Raw genomic sequence first — 26,831 nt, forward strand, 5'->3', positions numbered from 1 at the left:
AGAATGGTTTATGCTCATTAATAGAGAACAAAAAGATTGGCCACAGATTTACAGTAGCCAGGACAAAGGACAAAAACTGGGGCACCTTAAGTAACAAACCAGTGTCTCAAGATAAGAAAGTGTTCTTTACCAGGCACAATCAATAAAGCCAATCTATACCTGATTAATCAACTACATCTGTATAACAACCGTAAAGGCAGCCAATTTGCTACAGAGGTGTGAGGTCACTAGGTCAACCCCAGCCCCCCATTGTGTTCTTTAGTTAGGGGTATCATTCAGATGTTTTACGGGACTCATGTGTATCATCTGTTAACACAGCTTAAAAGGGCCCCGAGAAGCACAAGGTGCTGTAACAATAACAACATGGCACTGCATCAAGCAGCCTTTTACAATGCACACTTGGTCAGTTTGGCACAAGAGCCACTAACACAGGCTGTCAACAGCAGATTAAGTTCCTGTGGGAGGGAGGGCAGGATCCTGAAACATCCATGAAAACATTTGTTGGGAACAACGCAAGGCACTCAAACCATAGTATGCATGTTGACAGAGTGCCACATGTTTGCCAGGTTACTTGCTAAAAAAGTAATCAAACTTTAGTATAGGAACTTATAGAAGCCCATTTCTGCCAATGTGATTAAAAAAAGACCATGTAGTCATTATAAAACCTTTTCAAAATAAGGACTAAGTATCTCAAAATGAGTTCTCTCAAAATAATAAAAAATTCCCAAAGTAATGAGTTAGCATCTCAAAATAATGAGTTAAGTAACTCAAAATGATGACTTAGTATATTCTGAGAAAACTTCTCCGTATTCTGAGATACTAACTCATACTAAGTCATTGTTTAATAATACTATCTCATTATTTTGAGATATTAAGTTATATTGAGATACTAAGTCATTATTTTGAGAAAGTTTGTGATTATAATGATGTACAGGATCTTTTTCCCCCATCACATTGGCAGATATGGGCTTCCACAGAACCTACAATTTGTTCAGCTCCACATTAATTTACAGGTAAATAATTAATAAAGGCATATCAGTTGGACAATTAAATGGCTTACTTAACTAAACTGTATCTGTCTTGTTATATATGATGTGATATAAAGGCAACATAACATTTCATACTACATTTTAAGAAAGCAAACATAATGCTCTTAATCATCAAGTCTTTGACTTGCTTTCTATGACTAAATTATGCTTTTGTTATTATAGTATTAGTCAATAAGGCATTAGTTTCAGGTATTTAAGGTTTGTCTCATTCTGTTTAAACTGAAATATGTGAATACATATTTATCATAACTGGGAATTTATGGATGGGCAAAAGTCTTGTTATTATTTAACAGTTGCATTTTAGATGACTATTATAATGAAACAGGACTCAAAATTTATATAAAATACATTTAATTGAAATACATAGACAATCAAAATATCTAACGTCTTAAATATCAAAGCATATCTTGAAATAAGGATCTATTATAGAATAATAGTGTATGTTATAATATAAAATAAAAACAAGCAGAACAATATTATCATTTCATCTGCACTGTCCATAGCAATGGAGGTCCCTGTGAATTCCAAAATTGGCAAGACACCCTGTCCAAGGTCATGGTAGTCAATGCCAAAAATAGTTGACCGCGGCCACATCCCAAGTGCACCACTTTGTATGCTGTTATCTTCAGACACTTTGATTGAAAGCATATTCTTAAAGACTTAGTAAAATGGAATCTCCAGGGGCCAGAGAAAGTTAAAAAAAACCGAGTCCTGCAACACCTCCCAATACATGTGTTCCTTAAGTTGTGGATTCTCAAAGGATCTCAAACGGTGTCATCAACAAGATATGTGGTGCTTACACAAGATAAAGTATCAAGTTAAACACGACTGGCAGTGTGTAACAGACAAGACGTAATTAAAGATGAACCCCATGAACAATGAAACAAACATTGGGTTATAGTGTGCAGCCCCTCACAAGATTTGATCCGGCCCGTATATCAATTTAGGTTTACTATAAATTTTGGCCTGCCTAGTTGTGTGCCAAACCAAAAAGACGGGAAACGGGTTTTCAAACTGCAATTATGCGTCACTCAAAGCAGAATTTGGCAGATTTGCCGATTTGAGACTCAGAAATTGCCACACAACCAGAGTTTTCATATTCAGGCCTGTGAAACACAGTTGTGAGTCGGCTGTGTGGTAGCCTGGTTTTAAAAATGTAATCAGAATGCATAGTTTTGCTTGATTCGCTAAATTCTATGATGGCTAAGGAACTTTTTTGCTGACTTTTTAGGGCTTTATGTGGACCAAACTGACCAACAAAAAATATTTTTACTTTTAATACTTTTTCGATTAAATAAAAGCAATAGTCAATAAACTATACATGTCTAGCTCTTGATGTGATTCCCATTTTCCAGTGTGGCCCTTTGTGAAATTGAGTTTGACACCCCTGGTGTACAGTAACAACTATATTGTAAAAAGATTTAGGCATGTTACAGGAAGATATAGAATATTAAGTTGGACCTGTGGGTACCTATAGTTGACCCTGCCTACAGGTCCTCACAGCACCAGCCTATCCTCTCCTCCCTCCTGGATGACCTGACCAATAGATGCCTGGCTCTGAGCTCTTATGAAGCACTGCCTCTTGCACTCCATCAGCTGCTCCAGATCACGCCACATCATCATCTGCTCCATGTTGCCGCTGTGGCTCTCCCTCACCATCTTCTGCTTCTCACGTAACTTCTGGAATCCACAAAGGAAAAGAGTGATAAGAAAGAAGAAAAAAAAAAACAATTTAAATAGCACTTTGCACAATGTGAGTCTGATCTACATTACTGCAGTTCTGAAAGCTTCCAGTAAGTTTCCTTGTCTGTCCTCGGATCATGTTCTTGACAGAATAATGGCGCCTGCTAAGTCACTTCTTGGATACACTTTTCTTACCTTGCCAAGTAACTCCTGTTCTGAAATGTTCTTCAGGTAAACTTCCCTATAAACAAAGCAAATGGATATCATTCAAATGCAAACCACTGCAATTTCACATGATCCCAAACGCAGTTTTTGAATAAAAGGTGTGGCACATCAGCATGTTATCACAAGGTGTGGTAATGAGTTTCTGGCAACTCTCTGGGCTGTATGAGACAACAAAGTGACTGCAGCTAAACTGACTGTGTTGTAATAAGAGCTTTCTCAGGCTAATAAGGGAGTGTTCATCTTGTGAGCAGCTGGCTCACCTGATGGCCTTCTTCTTCTCTTGTGGATCAGAGGACACATAGGCCTTCATCTCTTCAGCCGCCCGCTGTATTTGCATCTCAATGATCTGTGGTGGACAGAGATGGAGAGATTGAGTTTATTGCCACAGGCACACATTTTATCCACTCCTGCAGCACCCCTGTGGGTAGCAAGTCACTGTTCAGAATGCATGCAATGCATGTTCGGCTTGTAAAACAGTGATAACTAAAAGGGCACTCCGAGAGTGCAGACCTCCGCAAAGGCATGCCCCATCTCACAATGTTGCAGCGTGAGTTTTCCCAGTCTGAAACCATTTTTTTACTATTATTCCGACACCACGTGAATGCAGCATAAATGCCCTATCTCGCAATGTTACTAAAGTGAAAAATAATTTGTGTATCTGCCCTGTGATTTGGAACCGCTCCCAAATGGTATGGGTTCTTCCTTGGCCCATGCTACACCCTACCACCGAGTTTCATGAAAATTGGGCCGGTAGTTTTTCCGTAATCCTGCTGACAGACGGACAAACCGAGCTGAAAACATAACCTCATTGGCGGAGGTATATAGTGAAACACCCATTGAGGCTAATGGCTAAAATGTTTTTTCTTTCTGCTTTAAGCAGCTATCTTTTTTAAAATTTTTTAAATACTTACCTCGGACATGGAGTTGATATAATGATATCGGTTTTCCTCCTGTGCTGTCTCCTCTGTCAATGCTTTCACCTCCTGTGAATGAAAAACAAGAACAAAGACACTATGTTGCTACATCAAAGTCATACCACTTTACAAAATAATACACTGGATAAACATATTAATATATTCAAATTGTTGGCTATATTCTATCTAGTGTAGGATAATAACTATACCTGCTCCAATTTAGATCTGTTGCTCTCCAAACCAGCAGTACAAGTTTCATATTGCGCCTTCTTTTCCTCATATTCCTGGTTTAGCTCCTATTAAGATAGGAATCCAAACAGCCATAAAAGGAACGGAAGACACATGATTTTACATACTGTATGAGAATTGAGACAAATACAGAATGCACAATTTTCACAAATAAGCATAGGATTATACATTGCAAAAACGTGGTTATGCATGTGGATATTGATCTGTATGTGTAAATTTATGTTATGGAAGGATATACACAGACTTATATTCGTGGAAGAGAAGATGGATCTCTGTAAGATCTTCATGTGGACTAAATGGCTCACAATGAATACAGTTTAATTTCTCTTTTCTTAGAATACTCTTGTATATATTATATTAAGTATATATATATATATACTTAAAAAAATTGTATATTTACTTGTTCATTTGCTGACATACTGAAAGAATGTATGCCATGATACTGTCTTTTCCAAATAAAATATATAAAAAAAAAAAAAAAAAAAAAGAATGCAGAATTTTCAACCCTTTTGTCATACTCTCAGCACTGTTTCACGCCAACAAAACATCGCAGCTGGCATTAGAGCAGTTTCACTTGCAACAGGCTCTTACATGGTCTATTTATGTCTTCCTGTTGCAACTCCTCATTCGCAGACATTACCCAGTAGAAGATGGAAGAGCAATTCTGGGAACAAGTGTAGGAAAATGTAATCCTCCGCTTTAGCTCAGCAATGTGGGGGGGCTTTCCCATTGTGCATTTTATTTATGGACTATGTAAATTATTCCTAATGGCCCCTGTTCATGAGAGCACGCAAACACACTACAAGTTAACTCTTACTGGCTTGTAGGCACACAGCAAAGATCCCACCGTTGGCTTTTAAATGAAGGACAGATTCATGTTTTTTTCTCAAAAAAAGTTCATATGTTTTCACTCTGGCTTTGCGAGGACAATTTGTGATTAGGTTGTGAGAGTCTATTTTTCACCGGCATACAATCCTACATCATCCTATGTACTGTGTATCGTCGCTGTCGGGCAGAGACCTTGTATCTCCATATTTTTTCTTTTTTCTTTGAACCAATACTATTGGTCACCGTTTACATCTGTCTGTTGGTTTTTACAAATATTGAACCAATGAAAAGTATTAATAAGAGCTTGTGACTAAATCTCGTAACTCCAACTGTCGGCAAAACCCCAAAACTTCACTCCGCCTCCATCTTCAATCAATCAATCAATTAATTAATCAAACATTTATTTATATAGCACTTTACAGCAACGAGCAGGTATCCAAAGTGCTTTGCATGAAGTAACAACAGTAAAACATAAAATAGCATACAGCAAAACCAGTAGGAATAAAACATACAGTAAATCAAAAAAAGAATACATTGAAGCAACAAAAAAAAAAAAAAAAAAAAAGGAAAATGTCAATACGCTACGATGAATAAAAACGCCATTCTAAATAAATATGTTTTAAGGTTAGATTTATTATCATCATTATAGTGCGGATGTCAGGAGGTAACTTACTTAACAAAGTCTCGGTGCCACAACTGCAAAAGCGCGATCACCCCAGCGTTTGTACCTCGACCGTGGGACTGGGAAACCAGTTGATGGGATGACCGCAATGACCTGATGTTTTCGCGAACAGTTAAAATCTCGGACAGATACGCTGGAGCCAGGCCATTAATGGCCTTAAAAACAAACATTAAAATCAATTCTAAAACGCACTGGGAGCCAATGGAGAGTGTAAAGAACAGGGGTTGCAGGCTGATCTCACTAAGTGGCGTATGTATGACACGCCAATTCGTATGCCATTTTTTCGTGTTATGAAGACGCATAATCGTTTTTTAGCGTGTTTATCAACGTCGTTTGGCCTCCATTGACCTACATTACATGTGAATTATCACCGTAGCGAGTAGTATGAAAGGACGGAGGTCCGCTGAGGGAGGTTGGTTGGGGTGGCGGATGGGTAAAACACAGGACTTTCACCCAGGAGAGCCGGGAAGGCGTCCCGCGTGTGGCGTTTAACAACCATTTTTTTTAATAAAGCCTTCCCCAATGTTCTTTTCCTAAACCCAACCGTTTATTGTTTTCCTAAGCGTGTGACGTTGGTTACCGTCGTGTTTTTGTCGTTTTTTTAGTGTTACTAAAGCCTTTCCCAATGTTCTTTCCCTAAACCCAACCTTTTTTTTTTCTTCTTTTTTTACACGCGTGAGACATTGTTCTCGCGATAGCACGGCATGTTGACGCAATAACGTGTAATGTATGTTTACATCCGCTGTATACAGCGTAGACATACACATGGATAGCTCAAAATGCGTACAGATAACACACCATTTGGCTTTAGGAAAGTGGCGTGTATGTTTACGCAAAGTCATGATGCCATGTTGGTTGTTGTGTCTGCACGTCTGGAGATATTTGTTAAAAAGCGAGCAGCCGCATTTTGCACAAGTTTAAATGAAGTGCCGTAGATACAAGGTAAACAGTGACGGGGTGATTTTGCCTGACTTCATCTGAGTTAAATAGCTCAATTAAATGTTTTCAAAATCAAAAATTTCCAGAAAAGTAACGATTTTGGACTAGAGCTGGGCAATATATCGATATTATATCGATATTGTGATATGAGACTAGATATCGTCTTAGATTTTGGATATCGTAATATTGCATAAGTCTTGTCTTTTCCTGGTTTTAAGGCTGCATTACAGTAAATGTATGTCATTTTCTGAACTTACCAGACTGTTCTAGCTGTTCTATTATTTGCCTTTACTCACTAAGTCATTATATCCACATTACTGATGATTATTTATCAAAAATCTCATTGTGTAAATATTTTGTGAAAGCACCAGTAGTGAACTCTACAATATCGTTGCGGTATCGATATCGAGGTATTTGGTCAAAAATATCGTGATATTTGATTTTCTCCATATCGCCAAGCCCTATTTTGGACACACAAGGTTTCCGCCCGACAGCGTCAATATACAGTATTATTGCATTTCGGAGTATGAATTAATAACATCCCTTTCATATCAGACTACTGACTCACAGACTCTGTTGACCCCTATAAAAACAACTCAGAAATCATGATTAACTTTTATTCCTGAGTTGTGTGCTAAAGAGGGTAATTAAAGGTCCTTATTTAAATGTGGACAGGTGGAAAATGTTCGGTACGAACACTAATTGATATGGTGTGAAGATTATTAGAGGTGTTATGATGCGGGCGATGCTCACCTGACACTGCTCTCTCAGTGACCTCAGTTCTTTTATAATGGGTGCTAGAGCTGACTTCTTCTCCACTATCGTAGAGTTTAATTTCTTCACCTGTAAAAGAAAGCCAATAACACACGCTGTATTTAAACTAAACAAAAAACAACAACATAAATATTACAATAACAACAAAGTCAATTCAGAGGAAATTTAAAAATCAGATTGAACATAAAAACGTTACAATTTCAGATATTATTTTGTCAACCATTCACATTTCCATAATGACCCAACTAGACAGGCTAAGGGCCGTTTCACACTGCCTGCGTGGCGTGAGCGTGTCAGCTGCGTGGCGTGTCCGTTTTTATTTCGGCTCCCGTGTTAACAGGTTAGAGCTTGCACACTGTCTGCGTGACACGCACGTCTCAGACGCGGCTCGAGCCGCCCCAAAAACGCGTGCATGCTAGAAATAGACGCCTATTTTTCACGCAAGCATGTTGGAAGCGTTTCCAGTCAAAATAGAATAGGAAAAGATGTTTATATGTCGTTTTGACACAAATACATTTAATAAATGACATTTTGATGTTTGAAAGTCTCCAGGTTTTGACATAAATGCAGATATCAATGTAATTAAAAAAATAAATAATAATTATCGGCTTTGCTGTAATCAAATCAGTATATATTTATGTTTAACATGAAGTATACTACTGCTTGAGTGCAGTAAATTTCCACGATGGGAAACATACATGTGTACAGACAAGGCTAGCAGCAGCAGCGCCGCGTCAGACACGTTTCTGGTGTGCAAAGACACAGAAAATGCCACGCAGCCGCCACGCAGCAGACACGCAACAGAAACGCCACGCTCACGCCACGCAGCCAGTGTGAAACGGCCCTAAGAATCTTCCTCTTTCTTTCAGGGGCGGAAGGGGGATATGGAATATGATTTCCCCCCCCCCCCCACACACACACACACAATCCATTGGGCTAGAGTGCTGTCTATCTGACAATTGTTATTTCTACTGGATCAGAGTACTGTCACTTGACTGACTGTTCTGCCAATCTTCCCAGCCCTTGTCACATGATCAATTAATGTTTCCATGATGACTATCCAAGATTCTGATACCATGGAACCAGCACTAAAATATATATATATATATATATATATATATATATATATATATATATATTTTTTTTTTTTAAAAGTGTATTGTATTTGGATATACAATTTGATTTAAAATTAAAAGAAGTGAAATTGATAATGAATGTGATGTTTTATTTGGTTAAATCAAATTTCATGGAGTTGTCTTGTGGAATGAAATTTACATTTGATGACATTTTCTATGTATAAAAATAGACTTTAAAATGGCTGCTGTCTAAAAAAAACAAAATACAGCAATTAACTCTGTTGTTATTAACTGTTTTCTGCATGTTTTTCCCCTCTCCTTTTCATTCTAAAATATAATTCTACAGTTATTTTATAGGAAACTTTTGAACACTAATACTTAAAATGTACTGGTGATTTTGTATGCCTACATTTTACCTTCGGTATGTCTTTGGATGTGTTTTTTTATGTGCGCCATTACAGGTATCTACAACACCCTCACATGTATTTTATATTTCTTCATTGTGATTTTTATGTATGTGTGAAACAAATAAACAAACAAAATAAAGTCTGCAGAGAAAACAGCAGGTAATGTGACTGTGACTAATGATTTACTCAGAGGATGAAATTAGGGAGCAAGCTGACAAATCTGATCAACACTTCTCAGTAGAAGAGTATGGAGAGAGCCACAATAAAGGTTATTCCGCCCAGTAGATACCGTGCACCGGTGCCATATTGGCACCGGATTTTAATATGCGCCGTTAACGTGAACAGAAAATTGAGTTGCCAGCTTTTCACGGCAAATGCGCATGTGTGGAAAGCGGTCGCACAACAGCTGAAATGTGTTGCACACAAACTGTTTAAACTTTGAGACTACCAAATCAAATATTGACTTCTTTTGAAATATGATTTTCCAGTTTTGTAAGTTTTTATATATTAAAAAAACAAATACTGAACAAGTGGTTGCCAAAGGGGACAACCAGAGGCCACAAAACGGTTGCCAATTGACTGTTACTGTCCAGCCCTGATACTTGTTTCATAAAATACAATGATATAGATTTTTTTTTTTTCCCGGTGGATAACCCTTGTTATAGTTACCATTTCAGACATGTCATCCAGTGTGCGGCCCTTCATCTCGTCCAGTTCGCTCTTGATGGCCGACACCCTCTCCAGTTCCTCCTGAGTGTTACTGTAACCAGAGATGCCCTTCTCAGCTTCCATAGTTTGCTTGAAAAACACAACAGGTAACTCATAAGTGTATGAACAAATTCAGCAGTGAAATCCAATGGTCACATACATTACACACACAAAATGGATTGGTCTTAGGGAGTCATCCCAAATGTCTATATCAATATGAACCTGTGTGCTATCAACGACTTTACAATTTGAGTGCACTCCTTTTTGAAAATTATTTTAAAACGTACCATGATACAACATTGTTGGAAAAAAAAAAAAATTCTTACAAAACAGGTAACACTGTGACAGAACAGAGCTACCCACTGATCACATCTGTAATTTAACTCTCTCTGACCAATACAAACATGCTAGAATGCATGAAGAACTAACACGCATAAATCGAGGGGCAGACACTTCGCCAGCTAGACATGTGATCAGAAAGAAAACGTGTCATTGCTTTGACAAATGCTGTGTGGGATGCAGACAAAGGAGAAGCAGCAGATGCAGCCGTCAGAAATAGCAGCTCAGCCTGCGTCAGACAGCCTGTCAACAAGTCAGGTGCTGGGACCGCACAGAGGCGTGAAGCCAATTCCAGGAAGCTTCTACCTCTTCGCTGTTAACAAACTGTGTGAATGAGGAGACCAAGTGAAAACAGCACATTTGGAATTGCAGCATGAGTGCAGGCCAAGGAGAGGGATGGATAGGACACAGTATGAATGCTACGGGATTTCTGCTGCCCACGTAGAATATGTAACATTTTAAGTGATCATTTCTCATGCTACCTTTAATGGCCACTACCCAAGTGCTCTTGTGCAACTTACTGAATTCAAATGGAGCTGCTCACTGAATAACAAATGATGGTAGGTCAATGTTGCATTCAAATGTCAATTGCCAATGATTTAATAAAGATGAGGATTTACTAGCCCAATCGTTAGATGTGAATTTAATAGACTTTTGCTTGCAGCCTGTACTGTAGCGTCCTAAAGGATTTTAAAAGACTTAAAGGGGACATATCATGAAAAACTCACTTTTTCAGTGCTTGCACACATACATTTGGGTATCCAAAGTAGAGTGCCTACCAACCCACAAACAGTGAAATAAGACAACCCAGTAACTTTCTGTGGGCTGCCTTAGATCAGAAAACATAGGCTTATTAGAATATACCGAACCCTATTTGAGTATCTCCACGCACAGCTTGAGAACTACCTTTGCAAAGGTGCGCCATATTTTTCTCACAAGCAAATCAGAGCAGACTTGGCTTTTCAGGAGGGGGGCTTAAAGAGACAGGTGCTAAAACGGAGCATTTCAGACAGAGGCTGAATAGAGGTATATTTGGATAGTAAACATGTTTTAGTGGAAATCCAAAATACAAGTATAAACCTGAAAATGAGCCTATATCCCCTTTTTTTATATAAAGGCAACAAGTAGATCCAATTCCTTTCTTTGTTTTGCTGTAAATATTTGTAAAGTCAGCGTATCTTACATACAAGTTCAAAATAGGAGTTAGTAAAAGAGTTACCAGTTTCTGTTGGACGGTCTCATGTCTCTGCCTGAGAATCTCCTCGGTTCGTTGCAGGACTCCATATTCTGCTTTCAGCTCAGCAATTTCCTGGCGTTTCTTCTTATATACTGTTCCCTTGCTGCGCAATTTCACCACCAAACGTTTCAGCTTTGAAGAACAAAGAAACAGAATTCAACATTACCTTCGAATTAAAAGAATGCGTTCAAACATGTAAAGGTCTTTAAACCTGCATTAACTGATTTTAAAGGCAGAGGGGCGACTTGTGGCTCGGAGTTAGAGTGGTTGCCCCATAAGGTTGGCGGTTCAATCCCAGGCTCCTCCGGCCACATATCAAAGTGTCCCTGAGCAAAACACCTAACCCCAAGTTGCACGCCCGGATGCTATTAGCTGTCCATTGCTACTAATACTTAGGATGGGTTAAAATGCAGAAATAGAATTTCACCACATTGTACCTTTGTATGTGACAAGTAGGAATAAAAGTTTTTAAAAAACCAAGCTGTAAATGCAACACACATATCATCTTCTGAGAGTTCATATGGCAAACTGTTAGCAGTTACGGAACAACATTAGCATTTATTTGGAGTTGTCTATCTGGCCACCTGACATTTGTCGGCCAATATTCACTCCTTTTGGCTTTGGTTTGGTCTCCACATCTGGCTCTTAAGCTGCTAAATGCTCCACTATGTTGACCAGCTAGCCGCTAGACCTTCCTCTGCAAAATAGTCTCGGAAAGGAACTTGTTTTGGTGGAACATGTGTACGTTCAAAAGTTGTTTTAGTCGTGCAACAGAAAACTCAGATTGGACAGATAGTCTAGCTGGCTGTCTGGATTTACCCTGCAGAGATCTGAGGAGATCTGAGGAGCAGTCCTCAGAAATCCACCGGAGTTTAGAATGCCAACACAAACTAAATGGAAGGTAATGGACATCTGGCTGAAAAGAGTGAAATATCCGACGGCAACGGAGCAATCCCGGAAGGACACTGAACCATAACAGTACGTTTGCAGGCTGCAAATCCAAAACAACAAGCTGAAAGACGCTAAAATGCTCTGTAGATTTGAGGGAAACTGATGTCAGGTGATAATTATCTGTAGGTTACCCCTTTCACAAACATGTAGTCATTTAATTAATTTTTAATATAAAATATAGATTATAGCAGCTTTAATGCAAAAAAAAGGGCACATATTTTAATGTTGGTTTTAGTGAAACCACTGTTCATGTGCCTTCTACAAGTCAGTGTAAATGCTTCTTTGGGAATTGCAATGAAAGCGGCATCAATACAGTTTATATTTGACAACATGGTAGCCGGCACAGCTGCGACACTGTGAATGGCAGGACAGAAGAAGACAATGGGTTGAGCCAGGGGAGGGAAGGGATTAGAGAACAGCAGGGACTGGGGGCCATGCCATGACCTGAAACAGTCACTCGATCCTTTCAGATTCACAGCCAGCTATGTACAGCAAACAGCTTCATCTGGCAGAAGAACTGCTTTTAGTGGATGTTCAGTCACTCACTCCCCACCCTGAGTGTCTGTCGGGACATGATGAAACTCCTCCACAATGAAGAGCGGCTATAAATGAACATGGACACAGGAGAACAGCTCCAGAAATCACAGAATGTGCTTCACGTCCTTTGGGGATCTGTGAAGCTGTGTGTGTGTGTGTGTGTGTGTGTGTGTGTGTGTGTGTGTGTGTGTGTGTGTGTGTGTGTGTGTGTGTGTGTGTGTGTGTACATTTATTCTTTGTGTATTTTGGGACATGAAGGGCAGACGTGGCTGAGAGAGGAATTAGCACAGCAGAATAATACTGCATAGTGTTCTGTCCCCGACAGTGTGTCCCCAAAACAACTGCTGTTAAAGTGGCCCACGGCGCAGTCACAACACCACCACTTCAGACTGTCTCAGACATACAGTGCAACACACACTTGCATCCAGAGAGTCAATAGAGAAACATGAATGGTGCAGCAGGAACTCCAAATGTGTAGAACATACTGTGCAGAAGCAGAGCATCCCTTTAAATTAAATGCAGTCACAGCCCCACAATATTGCACAAAAAAAGCAAGCGTGTTACTCAGATCGTGTTGGTGTCTTGCCTGCAGTAAGACTAAATTTGACCAGTGCGATGAAGCTGGTTGATAAAGTGGCTTCATGTTACTGGCCAACCAATGACGAGCAGATGTAGTCATCCCACTCAGAGAGACCCTGCAGTTGGTGGGTGGCATGTGATGACACATAACCAGCAGAATGGAAAATACCTCTGATAAAGTGATCATCTCCACCATGGCTGATGGCCCGAAACTACGGAGGAGTCTGATAAGCTGCGTTTGACACAACATTTTCCATTAACTTCATTCATGTCTAGACTCAAGGGCCCTCTCTGTCTCTACAAAGAGCTCCCCCTCATCATTTCAGTCAGACTTAAAGCTATGTCAGCCTCCAGTTAATTGTAATATATTGTTAGCATTGATTTAGAACATTGACAGTGGCTGTGAGCTTCTGTCTTACACCAGTGGTACTGCCAGCACTTTAAAGAAAGAAAGAATTAGGACCACATTTCTACAAATTCTCATATTTCTTCCTGTCACAAAGAACATTTTGTTACTTCTCCTCAACTGCATTGCTCAGACGATCGCTTTCTCTTCCCTTCCTGAAAAGAACGTTAAAAGTCACATTTCACTTCCTCTATTTGCTGCAAAAACATCACCCTCCTATAGTTCTGTGTGATGTAATAACCCAGAACATTTCTCAGAAGATCTGACCAATTTGTAGAAATCATAAAAAAGCATTGTAGAGGCCAGAAAAGTGTATCTATATTCTGTGTACTTGCTTATTTAAGTAATTATCCCAATGTCTCAACGTACTGTGGCAATAATGTATTGATGCTAAAATGCTACATTTAGCATCGTAAAAGTTTGTGACAGAGATTTCCTGGAGAGAAATTCACTTTTTACCCAACACAGGTAGGTCAGAGGCCGGGGTCCGCATCGGAACAACATCTAAGGGGATTGGCCGCAGCCCCACAGGACACAGGGGAGAGAGCTGTCGTAATCTCAGACATGCTTCTGGATAATAATGTGCGTCAAACACCGGGCTATAAAAATTCTCAAACCACACAGTGCATTATGTCACAGCACAACTCCCATCTATCAGCGTCCCTCTGCTAATGCAGAACAGTTCTAGCTCAACGCTTTCTTACTTAAGTGTGACAATATTACGTTTTCTATCTCCCTGTCAATAGTTCAGAAGTATTCGTCAACATGTCAGCCAGAGTGGAAACCACGCTGTGACTCTGAAAGGGGGAGAGTACATCCTCGGCATGGGATATAAATAAAGACAAAAGGTTCCATGCCCTGAGTCTGTTTAATGTGTCCAGCTGCCTTAAATTAGGAGATTGATGACACTCAAGATTAGAGTAAAAGTGCTATCTTTCAGGCAGTTTGTACAGTACAGTTCCTTGTTCTGGCTATTCTCTGTTGGGTTCTATTTATAGCTCTGCATGGGAATGTGGGGGAGAGTAAGGAAAAGGGATAAGTAACATTAGAGAGAGTGAGCCAGTCTGTGTTTGGATAAGAACAGAAATAGCCTTTGGTACTTTCTGCGGTTGCAAATCTACTGGCGATTGCTTAGATAAAGCTGGAGTTTCAGTAGTTGATGTTAGAAGAGAGTAGGAAGAGAATCGTGCAGAAAAAGTTTCTTGTCTTGGCGAATGTCTGTCCGGCTAATAAGATCAACACAGCTTTGAAGAAATTAGGAGGTGGCTGATATTTAGTGACTGCATTATTTAGTGACTGTAAAGAAGAACTTCCAACAGTGTACCTCATCCCCCCGGATGTCCTCCCCCCCATCTGTGGATGCCTGGCTGCTCCTCTGCCTTAGCCCCCTCTTGACTGCAGCAAGCTTCTCCCTCGCTTCCTGAAGCTCCTCCGCCTTTGACTCCTTCCTTCGAATGATGATGGAGGCCTGCAAGAGTCACGTTACATTAGATATAAAAACATGACAAAAGAGTTTCTGAATGGTAACCTGTGGGAGAGTGAATACAAATTGAGCATTGGGGATGTGCAAGAAAGAAGCTATGCGTAAGAACGGAATCTTAAAGGCACCTTACTGCCAAAAGTGTGTTTTACTAATCATTTCTTCACTTTCATGTGTGAGCTTCACTGTGCAGTGTTTGACACTAGACGGCTGTTTTTAAATTCATCTGCTGAAGGAGGGAAGGAAGTTTTATCTGCGCTCACCTTAAAACTCACTTTAACATGCGTACATATGAGCAGGATTCGTAACATCACAACCAGTTTGGAGCCAATCGTGGTCCAGTATGCCGCTTAAGCCCCTGACACACAAACCCGACGGCCGACCGTTGGCAGAAAAGGCAGTCGGACTGATCAGTCGGCTCCCCGAGGTCCAAAAAGTGCCTCAGAACACACCGACAGCACCGACAGAAGCGACACCGACTTGAGCGTGTAATAAGTCTCAATAACAGCAGGCGGCGCTAATCTGTATTGTCGCCCAAAAAATGAAAACCGGCAGCTGATTGGACGAACGCGTCACGTGGGTCTGGCTGCTCCCGGATTTTTCAACCGGGCATAATGGCAGCTCGTTCAGAATACGATCTCATATTTTGTAGATAAGATAGTTCACCGAAACGTGTTTCTGAAAACATTTTAAGTGAGAAATAGGCCATGCAGTTGCTGAATCTGTCTTCATTTCAGATCGACAAAGGTCAGTTTAAAAGATTTTCGTCAGATTTTGAGAGGCTTAGTCACGCTCATCCCACTCGTCATTTCCGGGTTAGCACTCCACCAATCAGATTGGTCAAGGAGTCTGACTGCCCGCCCTCCGACGCAACATGTCCGGTCGGCCAAAATGAAGGCCCACAGGTCCTCGGACGGACGACGGCACGGAACACACCGAACAGACTTGAGTCACTGACCTCGCCAGACTGTCCGACGGCCGATTAACGGGTTGGTGTGCCACTGCATTTACATAAGTGTGATGTGGAAACTTGAAGCCTCCAGTGTACATACTTTGCGAATAGACTTTATAGTGAAGTAGGAAACATCTTGTGTATGCTGTGCGTACTGAATATTTGCATTTTCATACAGTAGAGTGGATTTTTTCCAATGAGAAAAGGAGTAAAGTAGATTTTCTTTTAAACAACTAGATATTTGAACTTTTTTGTGGAAAAAAACATATCAGACACAAGTTTTCTACAAATTATTCTAAGCAGAGTATTCATATGTATTAAAACATGTCAGAGGAGATGTTTAAATCTACATTTAAGCAAAAAAAAAAAAAAAAAGGAAAATAGTGGCTATGATCCAGAGAATGACTCTGTGGTAAAAAAAAACCAGTTAATTTTTTTTTGTGTACAAAAGAACAGATATGCAGTAGGGCTGCAACTAACGATTTATTTCATTATTGATTAATCTGACGATTATTTTCTACATAACATGTCAGAAAATAGTGGAAAATGTCCATCCCAGTTTCTCAAAGTCCAAGATGTTGTCTTTAATTGTCTTGTTTAGTCAGTCCAAAACCCAAAGATATTCAGTTTAAAAAAAAAAAATAAAAATAAAAACTTTTTCTGGAATTTGGGGTGTTATTTTGTGTCTCTAGTGCTTCCACACGCATACAAACTTGAAAAAAAACACAACATCCATGCTGTTTTGAGTGAGATACGGTTTCTGAATGTGTCCTGCCTTCAGTCTCCAGGTGAGCTGTTCAAAATCAGCATGGCTTTCTACGTAACTAGCCGAAACGAGGTGGCTAACCGTATAATGCTAGCGCTAGCATGCTAGCTCGTTCTGAATGGCAAAACACTGCTACAACACACACTAGTTCACCATAATCTACAAAAGAACTACTTACATGTCCCTGTTCTGCAGGTATTCCACGCAAAGTTGGAAGTGTGCCTTCTCGTTTAGAAGAAGTCTCCCGGCTAATCCTGCCTTGTACTACTGAAGTTGTAGTAAAACAAACAGCTAGCTAGATGATGTGATCCTTACTACTGTGCATGTGCGACTGCCAACAAAGATGTTACAGCAGTGTGAGGTCTCACTCTGTAGCTAAAACAGAGAGCTGAACACAGGGTGAAAAGAGGAGCTGCAGCAATGTGCAGTACAACAAAAAATATGGTGTTTTTTGAAAATTAAACCATGTAAACCTATTCTGGTACAACCTCAAAATACAATTATGAACCTGAAAATGAGCATAATATGAGCACTTTAAAAGGCTGAAAACAGCATTTTCTGTAATTTTTGCGTGAAAGACAGCTCTAATATGCAGTACATAAAAAGCCTATTAGAATTGCATATAGTCAGGTTTATAATAAAACAGACAACTTACAGTACACACGGTATAGTTACAGTTCAGTGGCTAAAAACTATAACCTAAAGCTTTTCACAAAAGCACACGAGTACCAAGGAGATGGGAAAGAAAGATGACCTGTGCACTGCTATCTCTGCCTTGTTAGCAAATAAATAAACAACCCAATACATCAATGCGATGCTTTTCATTAACTGGATAAACCTACTCGTAAACCTTTGTAACCTGAAAGGTTCCCTGTGGACTCTTTGACCACTGGGAGCTACATGGAGCCGTTTTTGTATGAGTGGGTCCCCGTTTTGGTTATCTTGTGCACAAGGCCAGCAAAGATGAACATCACACAGCATCACAGTCAGCACCCACGAGGCCAAGTTCACTCAGGACACAATAGACAAAAAGATGGAAGACATAAAAAAAAGTTCAACACCTGTTGTCTGTAAAGGGTCAGTTTGTCATCCATGGGGTCACTTCTCATCATCCTCTTCTCAATCAGCTGGTTTATCTGAGAATCCACTTCTTTAATCTGTGAAAGTTACAATTGCACAACACTCAGAGACTAACACATGATAATTTTGCATGTACATATGGAGATGGAGGGGTTGGGGAAAAAAAAAAAAAAAAAAAATCGATTCACATATGTATCGTGTTTTTTTTTTGTGACGATTTTTAAATTTATTCCCAGAATTGATATTTTTTATTTTTTTATTTCCCAATATTCAGTTAAATATTTTCTGTTTATACAGTACTGCTGACGGCGACATCATATCCGTTTCCAGCAAAACAGACCGGAAAATGCAGAAAGTACATGTTACAGTTACTTCTTTACAAATTAAATAAATCTCAGACCAACTGACTGACATGTGACGTGCATTCTTTTTAGAAAACAATTAGCTTTTAGAAGTGTCTCATGATATATTGTCTCTAGAAGTGTATTATTCAACTTTTGTTTTTGTTAAAGAAGGAAAAGAAAATCGCAATACTCAATACTATCGAGTCGCAATACTTCTAGAATCGCAATAAATGGAAATCACAATACAAATCCAATCGGCACCCATGTATCTTAAAATAATCTAATCGGGGCAAAAGCATTGTGGTGCCAGCCCTAATGGAGATATACCGACTTAACACCACATCCTGGTCCTGACCTGGTCCTCCAGCTCCTGGAGATCGGCCTGGCCCATGGCGGGCTCTGATGCTATTTTCTGCAGGTACTGCACTGTCCGCCGCATACCATCCAGCTCTTTGGGGAGTTTCTCTGAGACCATGTAGGAGTTGATCTTGATCTCCTCTTCAAGCCTCTTCATTAAGCCTGAAAGAGATGGAGCATTTAATTAAGCACTTTGAGATTAATGTGTTTGAAACCCTATCAGCAGTGGTGGAAGAGGCATTCAGATTACTTTACTTAAGGGGTAACTACCGTTTTTTTTTCAACCTGGACCCTATTTTCCTATGTTTTTGTGACTGATGGGAACAACAATCTTTGACATTGGTCCAGTATTAAGCGAGATCGCTGCAGTTGGCACAGACACTTGAGCCTGTCAGTGGCAAAACCAGCACTTTTGTGAAGGTAAATACCAGCTTTTTTTTTAGCTTAATTTACCTTAACTGAACAGCTTCATTGGAATCATTGGAATGGTTATATGACTGTTTTTTGGGTTGAATGGTGGTCGTCTCGCTTCCCCCTAGCGCCTGTGAGCGGAAAAACCGCCCTTGCAACTTTGGGTCGGCGAGCCGCCGGCCTCAGCGTCAGGAAGTATCACGTGATTTCAGGTCTCGCGATGCAACGAATTGCTTCACAGCACTGCACATATATGCCCATTCAGGAACTGGCTAACAAGGTAGCGATGGAGTTTTTCACACTATCGTCATGGTTGAGCCGGCAAAAAAGAGGCAGAAAGCTAGGAAATTATTGTCGGAGGAACAGAGAAAGAGGAAACGGCAGACTGACCGAGCGAGGAGTCAGACACGAGTAAACATAGGAGCTGCCAAATATCTATTCTGAAGCTGTAGGGGGAGCTCTATAGAGAAACCTGTGAGCAAAAAGCGAGAAAACAGCGAAGAAATTGCCAAAACTGCATAGCACCCCTTTAATACTGGACCAATGTCAAAGATTGTTGTTCCCATCAGTCACTTAGACACAAAAACATAGGAAAATAGGTTGAAAATCCAGGTTGAAAGAAACGGTTGTTACCCTTTAAGTAAAAGTTCTAATACCACACTGTAAAACACTCTGTTACAAGTAAAAGTCATTAAAAGCATTAAAAGAAAAGACTTATATTTAAAGTACAAGCACCTCAACATTTGTACTTAAGTACAGTACTAGAGTAAATGTACTTAGTTACATTCCACCACTGCCTATCAGGCTTTCCACCGCTGAGTACTAGAAAAGCAGAATATCTTTTATACATGCAAACCTGCTAAGCACATTTAATATCTTGTGTAAAATGTGCTGACATTGAAACTGTCTTTCAGAAGTTAATTGTTGAAAGACAAAAAAAAAAAAAAAAAAAAAGTTCAAACGGCAAAAGTATTAAGGAAAATTCCACTGTTGATTTTGTCTAACTGTTTCACTGTTTTTAAGTTTAATAATTGCAACACCTTTCCAAAAGACAATGAGTAATCGTGGTAGATAATTGTGATTTCAATATTGACCATTATGATTTTTTTTCCATTATCGAGCAGCCCTAACCCCGATTAGCATTCACAGTACTTTTTTGGACACGCACGTGCTGTACAGTAATTGTGATAAGTGACTTTAATTGTGAAGCATCCACCCAGCTCTGCATGGGTCATTTTAGAAACCGTAAATGTGTAAATCTCTCCTCTGAGTGAAGAGCCCAATACGGAGACAATGTCAACATTAAATAAGCTCTATTATAGCACTTCAAAGATCAGTATAATTAGAGGGTCTCAACAGATGAAAGCCTATTAGCTGAGAGACCTCCTAACACTCTGCTGTGTCCTTGAACTTCCCCTCCAGCTGTGCCCTGCAGAGGCAACAGCTGGACACGGCTACTCACTCTCTGGGTCGGCGTCTGCTGCCGCCTGCTGTACATCCTTCAACTGCTGCTGCGATCGCTGCAGTCTCTGCTCGGCCTGGAACAGCTGAACACACACAGAAAGGATTGCTTACACAGGTAACGTGGGAGGCATTAACATTCACTACCCATTGATAATGAATTTGTTTAACATTAGGGCTGCAACTAACAACTCTTTTTCATTAGTGATGAATCTTCTGATTATTTTCGTAATAAGTAGATTCATTGTTTGGTCTCTGAAATGTCAGAAATTAAAGGTAACATCTTCAAGTTGCTTGTTTTGCCCCCAAGGTATTCAATTTCTGAACATCGAAGACCAACATCATAGAAAGCCAACACAGCTGGAAGCAGTCTTGTTTTTTTATTGGCATTTTGGATTATCGAAATAGCTGCCAATTGATTTTCTGACTACTGACTAATGGACGAATCAACTGTTAGTTTTAGCTCTATTCAACATTTCTTAATAAAAGTATTTGAAAGCTGACTGTTCAGTCTTCACACAAGCTGGTTCTTCCAAAGCGACATTAAAATCCCTTGAAAACTGTAATTCTGCAGGAGGTTGTACATTCATTCTGCAATTAGTACGCGCCCATATATAGAGGTTTACTCCTCGATGCAGCGGCCGCGGGTTCGACGCCAACCTGCAGCCCTTTTGTGCATGTAATTTCCCCTCTCTCTCTCTCCACTTTCATGTCTTCATCTGTCCTATGAAAATTAAGGCCTAAAATGGCCCAAAAAAAATAATCTTAAAAAAAAATCAAAATTGATGGGTATAAAAAGATATGCCTGCGTAATGACGCACAATGGCTGGTTTTGGAGACAGACAGCAAGAACACTTGCTGGCAAACGAGGACGAGTGGCCTCAGAGCCGGTTCCGACTTCCTCGAGCGGTCCCGAGCATTTCTTTTTAATTTAGGCACGGTCCGACCTTCTGAGGCTGTGGCATTAACTGCGTCTGCAACATGCAGACTACAGTCTACAGCTTTTTTGGCATTAGTAATGCCCACACTCTGCCCTCCAAACATGTTTTCCTCTTTGCCACCTCTTCACCAAGAACTACAACTTCACATTGAGTGAAAGTCCTTTGTTTTGTTTTCCTCTCTGCTCATGGCGTCAGTATGAATGGATATTAACGTGGGATGTTTCACTGACTATTTAAGGGCAACTATGGGCGTGACATGAAGCCGCCAAAGCTGCGCCACATTTAGAGTTGATTGTGATTTATAAAGGGAAACCGTTGTAGGACGTGCGTGCAGAATATTTCTGTGCGTACTCCCCTCCTATCTTTTGTCCGTACGCCACTTCTGGCGCAAATTCGCCGCAGTTTTATAAACGGGGCCCCTGAAGTTTATACTTGTGCGTTGGTGTGTGCGTCAATCTCTTTAAGAGAATAGCAGGGCCGGCATGTGTGTGTGTGTGTGTGTGTGTGTGTGTGTGTGTGTGTGTGTGTGTGGTAGAGAGAGTGACGGTGATTAGCTTCGGAGCGAGTACCGACTCTAGAGTCATAGTGGGAGAAACAAAGTGTCTCCCCTGTGCTTTCTGACCACGGTGGGAAATCTGTCAATTTTTTGAGAGGTGCATGTCAGGCCACGGCGTAGGGTCGGTATCTCCACGTACCTACGTACGTAGCCACGGCGTCGATTTAACGCACAAGTCTTAACCAGACTATTTACAGCCTTTTAAAGTGAGACACACCTGTGATAGTACATGTTCATTTGTCTTCTCAGTCCTCCAAAGCATAGAGGACATTTTGTGCAAATGGTCTATGATGTCTTATTATTATGAATTATACCAAGGGGAGCAAATGTAATGACAAACCACAATTAATCACAAGCATTTACTTGGTTCTTCTGTTCTTGCTTCTGGTGAGTCAGCGACTCCTCTCTTTCCTTCTCCACTCGCAGCTGTCTGGCCTGTTCCAGCATCCGCTGATGGTTGGACACGGACTCCACCTAGTGGATCCACAAGTTAATATGACACGGTCCGACTGCAGGCTATCACACGGTCGGCAGAAATAACCAAGCACCTCTGACACAGTATTTTCCCCTGGGTTTATCGAAGACTTTAGCGGTGTATATTTGGCAGAGGGGTTTAAGGGTCTTTCCTCAAAAAAATGTGATGTTTTTCAATAAAAAAATAAAAAAAATATGCAATTCGACAGAATTTTGGACCACTATAATCACCATACCTGTGTCTAAAACTTTGGAAAAGCTCGAGCAGATAATAAATAAATAAATAAATACACTCACAAAGCTTAAAGTCAAAGCTTGCTAAAAAAAGTCCAACTACAATCATTCGATGTGAGAAAAGTCTTTTAGTTGGTTTGATGCTTTTATCAACGTTTTTGGTGCTTTCTTTGGTGTTTTTGGAACTTTTTTTTTTTTTGCCGCATTTCACATTCATTCAGCTTAGGTGCTGACAATGGCTCGGGTGCTGCACCTAAGACTTATAATGGTAGGGAAAACCCTGTAACAGTCAGGTTTCACCTTTTTGGCAGGGCCTACAAGTAAGACCAATTTAATCAACACCCATTACTTAACAGCCTTGTTAAGACAGCCTTGTGGCCTGTCAGATCCCTGTCAGGTCTAGGAGAGAAGCTGATAATATACGTCCAGGGTCATGTTTTCATTCCTCAGTAAATCCTAAAGCCTTTCCAAGCATTAGAAGGGACTTACCTTCTTCTTTAGCCTCTCCACACGTTTGATTAGTTGGTCTTTCTCTTCCTCCATCGCACTGATGTCCTGTTATTGGAGAAAAGAGCCGGGATTACGTCAGTGCAGTATATCAACTAAGCTTCAGAAGGTGAATTATTATATCATTCATATAGTTAAAACTGAAAAACAAATGAATGTTAATGTTGACTAGGGATGTAACGATGCATCGTGAATCGGTTAAAAAATCTAAACAAATGTGTAAAGATTACAACCGGTTAAGATTAAAAAAAAAAAAAAAGTATCGCGATGCAATTTTCAAATGGCCTAGGGCACAATCTACTCTTGAATTTAACTTGTTTGACTTCAGACATCACTACGTGTTCTTAGTTTATTTATTTATTTATTTATAGAGATGTTTTCTTTCTATTTATTTAGTTATTTTGATGTGGGATTTGTTTTCAAAATCTAATTGTTCATTTTTTTATCATTTTTTTTGTTATTTAAGACAAAATACAATTTCAGTCGCCTTTATCGATAGGACAGCTTAGACGTGAAAGGAGAGAGAGAGAGAGAGAGGGGGGGAATGACATGCAGCAGAGGGCGGCAGGTCGGAATTGAACCTGCAGCCGCTGCGGCGAGAAACGAGCCTCTGTACATGGTGCGCACGCTCTACCAGGTGAGCTACCCAGGCGCCCCTAGTTGCACTTCTGATAAGAGAACACATCTGTTGTTTTGCACGGTTTATAAAGGAACATTTTCAGTCATTTGTCCTCATTCTGTTAAAAAGAATTGTGAGAAAATCGTACCGTGAACTTCAAATCCTGTATCAAATCGTGAGTTGAGTGTATCGTTACATCCCTAATCCCTATATGTGACAGTTTTACACTAAGGAAAGCATTCATAACTTCTAACAAACAGTGATTCTAAAGAGTCATTGAGTGTGTTCTCACCCTTCTGATTTCTGCTGTGGAGAAGCCTGAAGTCCTCAGCAGCTCACACTCCTTGTGATACGTCTTGAAACCTTCCACCAGCTCCTCGTACTGTAAACACACAGTGTTAATGCATAGCCTTGTTTGCTTTTTAGGTTATTAGCCATTTCAAAAACTAGGAAACGAAATGCTGCCAGGCTTGCAATACACTGGGGGACACTTTCCCCCAGTGTATTGCAAGCCTGGCAGCCCACCACGTCTAAGTTGCCCTAGCCTGGATGCCAGCCTGAATTTAGCCCCGCCCACAACATTTGAGGTCGGGAAGTTCGGTCTGGACTTGATCCGTTGTGGAGCAACTACTGTATGCTCGAACCAGAGCTGTTCGGACCAATCAAATTGTCAGGGCGGGCTTTATACGATGATGGACAGATGTTCGACAGTGAACGTAATCAACCACATCACCAAAGAGCGCTTGGGTTGAATTTGTTTACAACTCCGTTGCTCTGATTGGTTGTAGGTCTATCCAATTGAGGGCAGAGGCATTTTCTTTCCTGGTTCGGTTGAAACACGCCCCATAATCACAGCCCAATGGAGCAGTATCAGACTCATATTCTGACTAGAATCCGAGTATGACCACGTCAGGCTAAACTTGCCCCCCACCAGGCCTAAATCACTGGGAATTATTTTGTAATGTATTTTTAGACCTTTTTAAACTACAGTTACGGTGGGGCTGCTGTGTTGGAAACTTAGACATAGTCATACTTGTGAATCTCCAGTTAGCTTTTAGCACTGACTTAATCTAGGGCCCTATGGAATCGGTTTTTATTTTCACTTTCGTGATTCCGTCCATGTCTCGTTATCACAGAAACTATTGGGCTTTACATTAATGCTGCCATCAGTCTGTGACTGTCCACAGCCGGGCCCTCGTCGAACAATAGACACTTGCCACCAGGCTAAACATTTTTTTTCTGGGGGGAACCCTGATGTGTAATATATTAAAAACCTGGTGAAAGGTGTCATTGATAACATCATCCTGCAGAAACTCCGCAGGCACCTCCAGTTTGACCAGAAAACGAGCCAGATAAGCCCTTTTCTTCAGCTCAGGGAGCCTCTGCAGCAGCCAGTGGAGGATAGGGTGGACCACGGGCTTACTGCCACTCACCAAGCCCTGTCTGAAGCTGCTCCTGCATGACACAACCAGAGCATACAAGAGACATAAAAAAAAGGTGTTTCACTAAAAGAGGTGTGGTTGTTTCAATTCTCAATGAATGTAAATACTTACACATCAGAGAGGTTGCCAGGAGGTTTGTATTTCAGCATCCCCAGCAGAGCACACATTCTCTTTATGGTTTGTTCAGGCATTTCTTCACGGATATCTATAGCTTGCTAAAGACAAGAGTAAATAAAGTTAATCAACTCAACTCAATTCAACTTTATTGAACAAGACAAAAACAAAAGTTATATAAATTGAAGTTCATAAAGATCAAAGTGATTAAAACACACACACACACACACACACACACACACACACACACACACACACACACACACACACATTTGTTCCAAGGTTTCCAAAAGCAAGAAGTGTACCTTGGTTCACTGTGTGGGGTCAGTTGAAGCCATTAAAATTACATTTTTTGAATAAGTTAAGCACAGACACATACATTGTACATACTGTACATTTTCAACAACACAGCATGAAAGGCGGGAACAATACTTTTCACAAACATATGACTCGCACTTGTCCATCTTGGCAGTTTGAGAAAGATTCTGAATGCATCATTAGCTAAATGCCGCCTGAAGCTTTCTCATTTTTACCTTACTATAGCTGCACCACAAGTGGACTGTATAGAGTGGAGTACAGTAGGATCCAAAAAGGGCAGTTTTAACATCATCTGTGAACATGTGAAATTTGCGTGCCAGCATATTAGCTTTTGCATACAGTTTGCAACACTGGCGCAAGACATAGTCATCACATAAGTCATTTCTGATGATCTGGTGACCCAAATATCTGACTTTGTTTCCCACATTTAAGAATGCCACACACAGGCTAATATTATACACAACATTCTGCCTTGTTTGCACTGACACAAAGCCATAAAGCCTGGGCAGTCGACGAAGAAGCTAGTGTCCCACCTTTGGGTCTATTTCAGCCAGAACATCATTCAGAATCTGCAGCAGCTGCATCGGTTCGAGGGAGTCAAACGTGATGAGGTTAAAGTTTTTCCTGAATGGGTCCTTGTTGAGCTGTTCAACGATGAATTTAAGCTGTTCGCTCATTTTGAACGATACCAAACTTGCTTGCAGTAGCTAGCTAAATTAACGAGTCCTCGTCTTTTCTGATTAGCCGCTAGCTAACTAACGTTAGCTCTCTCTGACGTCGACTAACAGGCAAACCAACCTGCAAATAAACCTTTAAAAATCAATCCACCCGACTCACTGGTGACGGTGGCAAACAACTATTCACAATTGATAAAGACAAGTTTCCAATAGAGTTAGTTCGCCTTGTTAATTCTTCAACTTGCTAGTTAGCTAGCTAGCAAACAGAAAGGGCAGCAGTTGTCGGTTGTCAACAGCCCCATGGAAACCACGAACGGCGTCGCGGATTGGTTGCTAACAGGAAGTAGCTTTGACAGTGTGATTAAGAGGGTTTTGTTGCGCTAAATGTGCGCAAGGTGCTTTTCGCTTAGTTCAACAAACAGAAGAGTACAAAAGTCGATGAAAACTCGGCAGCATGTGCTTTATGGTCGAAAAAATGCTTACTAAAATAAACACTCTTGATCTGCAGTTGCATG

General features: G+C 40.4%; 1 protein-coding gene across 1 annotated transcript; it reads right to left on the minus strand.

Annotated features, from left to right (window-relative positions):
• Positions 1–1,456: 1,456 nt before the first annotated feature.
• On the minus strand, positions 1,457–26,796 carry ift81 (intraflagellar transport 81 homolog). The gene is made up of 18 exons (XM_031302191.2): positions 26,173–26,796; positions 25,319–25,422; positions 25,040–25,220; positions 24,058–24,147; positions 23,129–23,194; positions 22,295–22,405; positions 20,436–20,520; positions 18,561–18,724; positions 17,843–17,938; positions 14,908–15,051; positions 11,093–11,242; positions 9,496–9,624; positions 7,323–7,412; positions 4,081–4,167; positions 3,869–3,940; positions 3,218–3,303; positions 2,928–2,973; positions 1,457–2,729 (listed from the first exon to the last, which is right to left on the minus strand). The coding sequence occupies exons 1-18, from the start codon at positions 26,314–26,316 to the stop codon at positions 2,547–2,549; spliced, it is 2,028 nt and encodes a 675-aa protein (XP_031158051.1). The 5' UTR covers positions 26,317–26,796; the 3' UTR covers positions 1,457–2,546.
• Positions 26,797–26,831: the final 35 nt, after the last annotated feature.

Source organism: Sander lucioperca, chromosome 2 (assembly GCF_008315115.2).
Source record: "Sander lucioperca isolate FBNREF2018 chromosome 2, SLUC_FBN_1.2, whole genome shotgun sequence".
Taxonomy (NCBI): Eukaryota; Metazoa; Chordata; class Actinopteri; order Perciformes; family Percidae; genus Sander; species Sander lucioperca.

What these genes read in the sequence shown, in the direction of transcription:
- ift81 (XM_031302191.2), bottom strand. Translation starts at nt 26,316, where the DNA reads ATGAGCGAACAGCTTAAATTCATCGTTGAACAGCTCAACAAGGACCCA. An exon ending in TGGCTGAAATAGACCCAAAG is followed by an intron (nt 25,423 to 26,172) that starts GTGGGACACTAG and finishes TCTTGTCTTTAG; the next exon opens with CAAGCTATAGATATCCGTGA. An exon ending in CCTGGCAACCTCTCTGATGT is followed by an intron (nt 25,221 to 25,318) that starts GTAAGTATTTAC and finishes TGTGTCATGCAG; the next exon opens with GAGCAGCTTCAGACAGGGCT.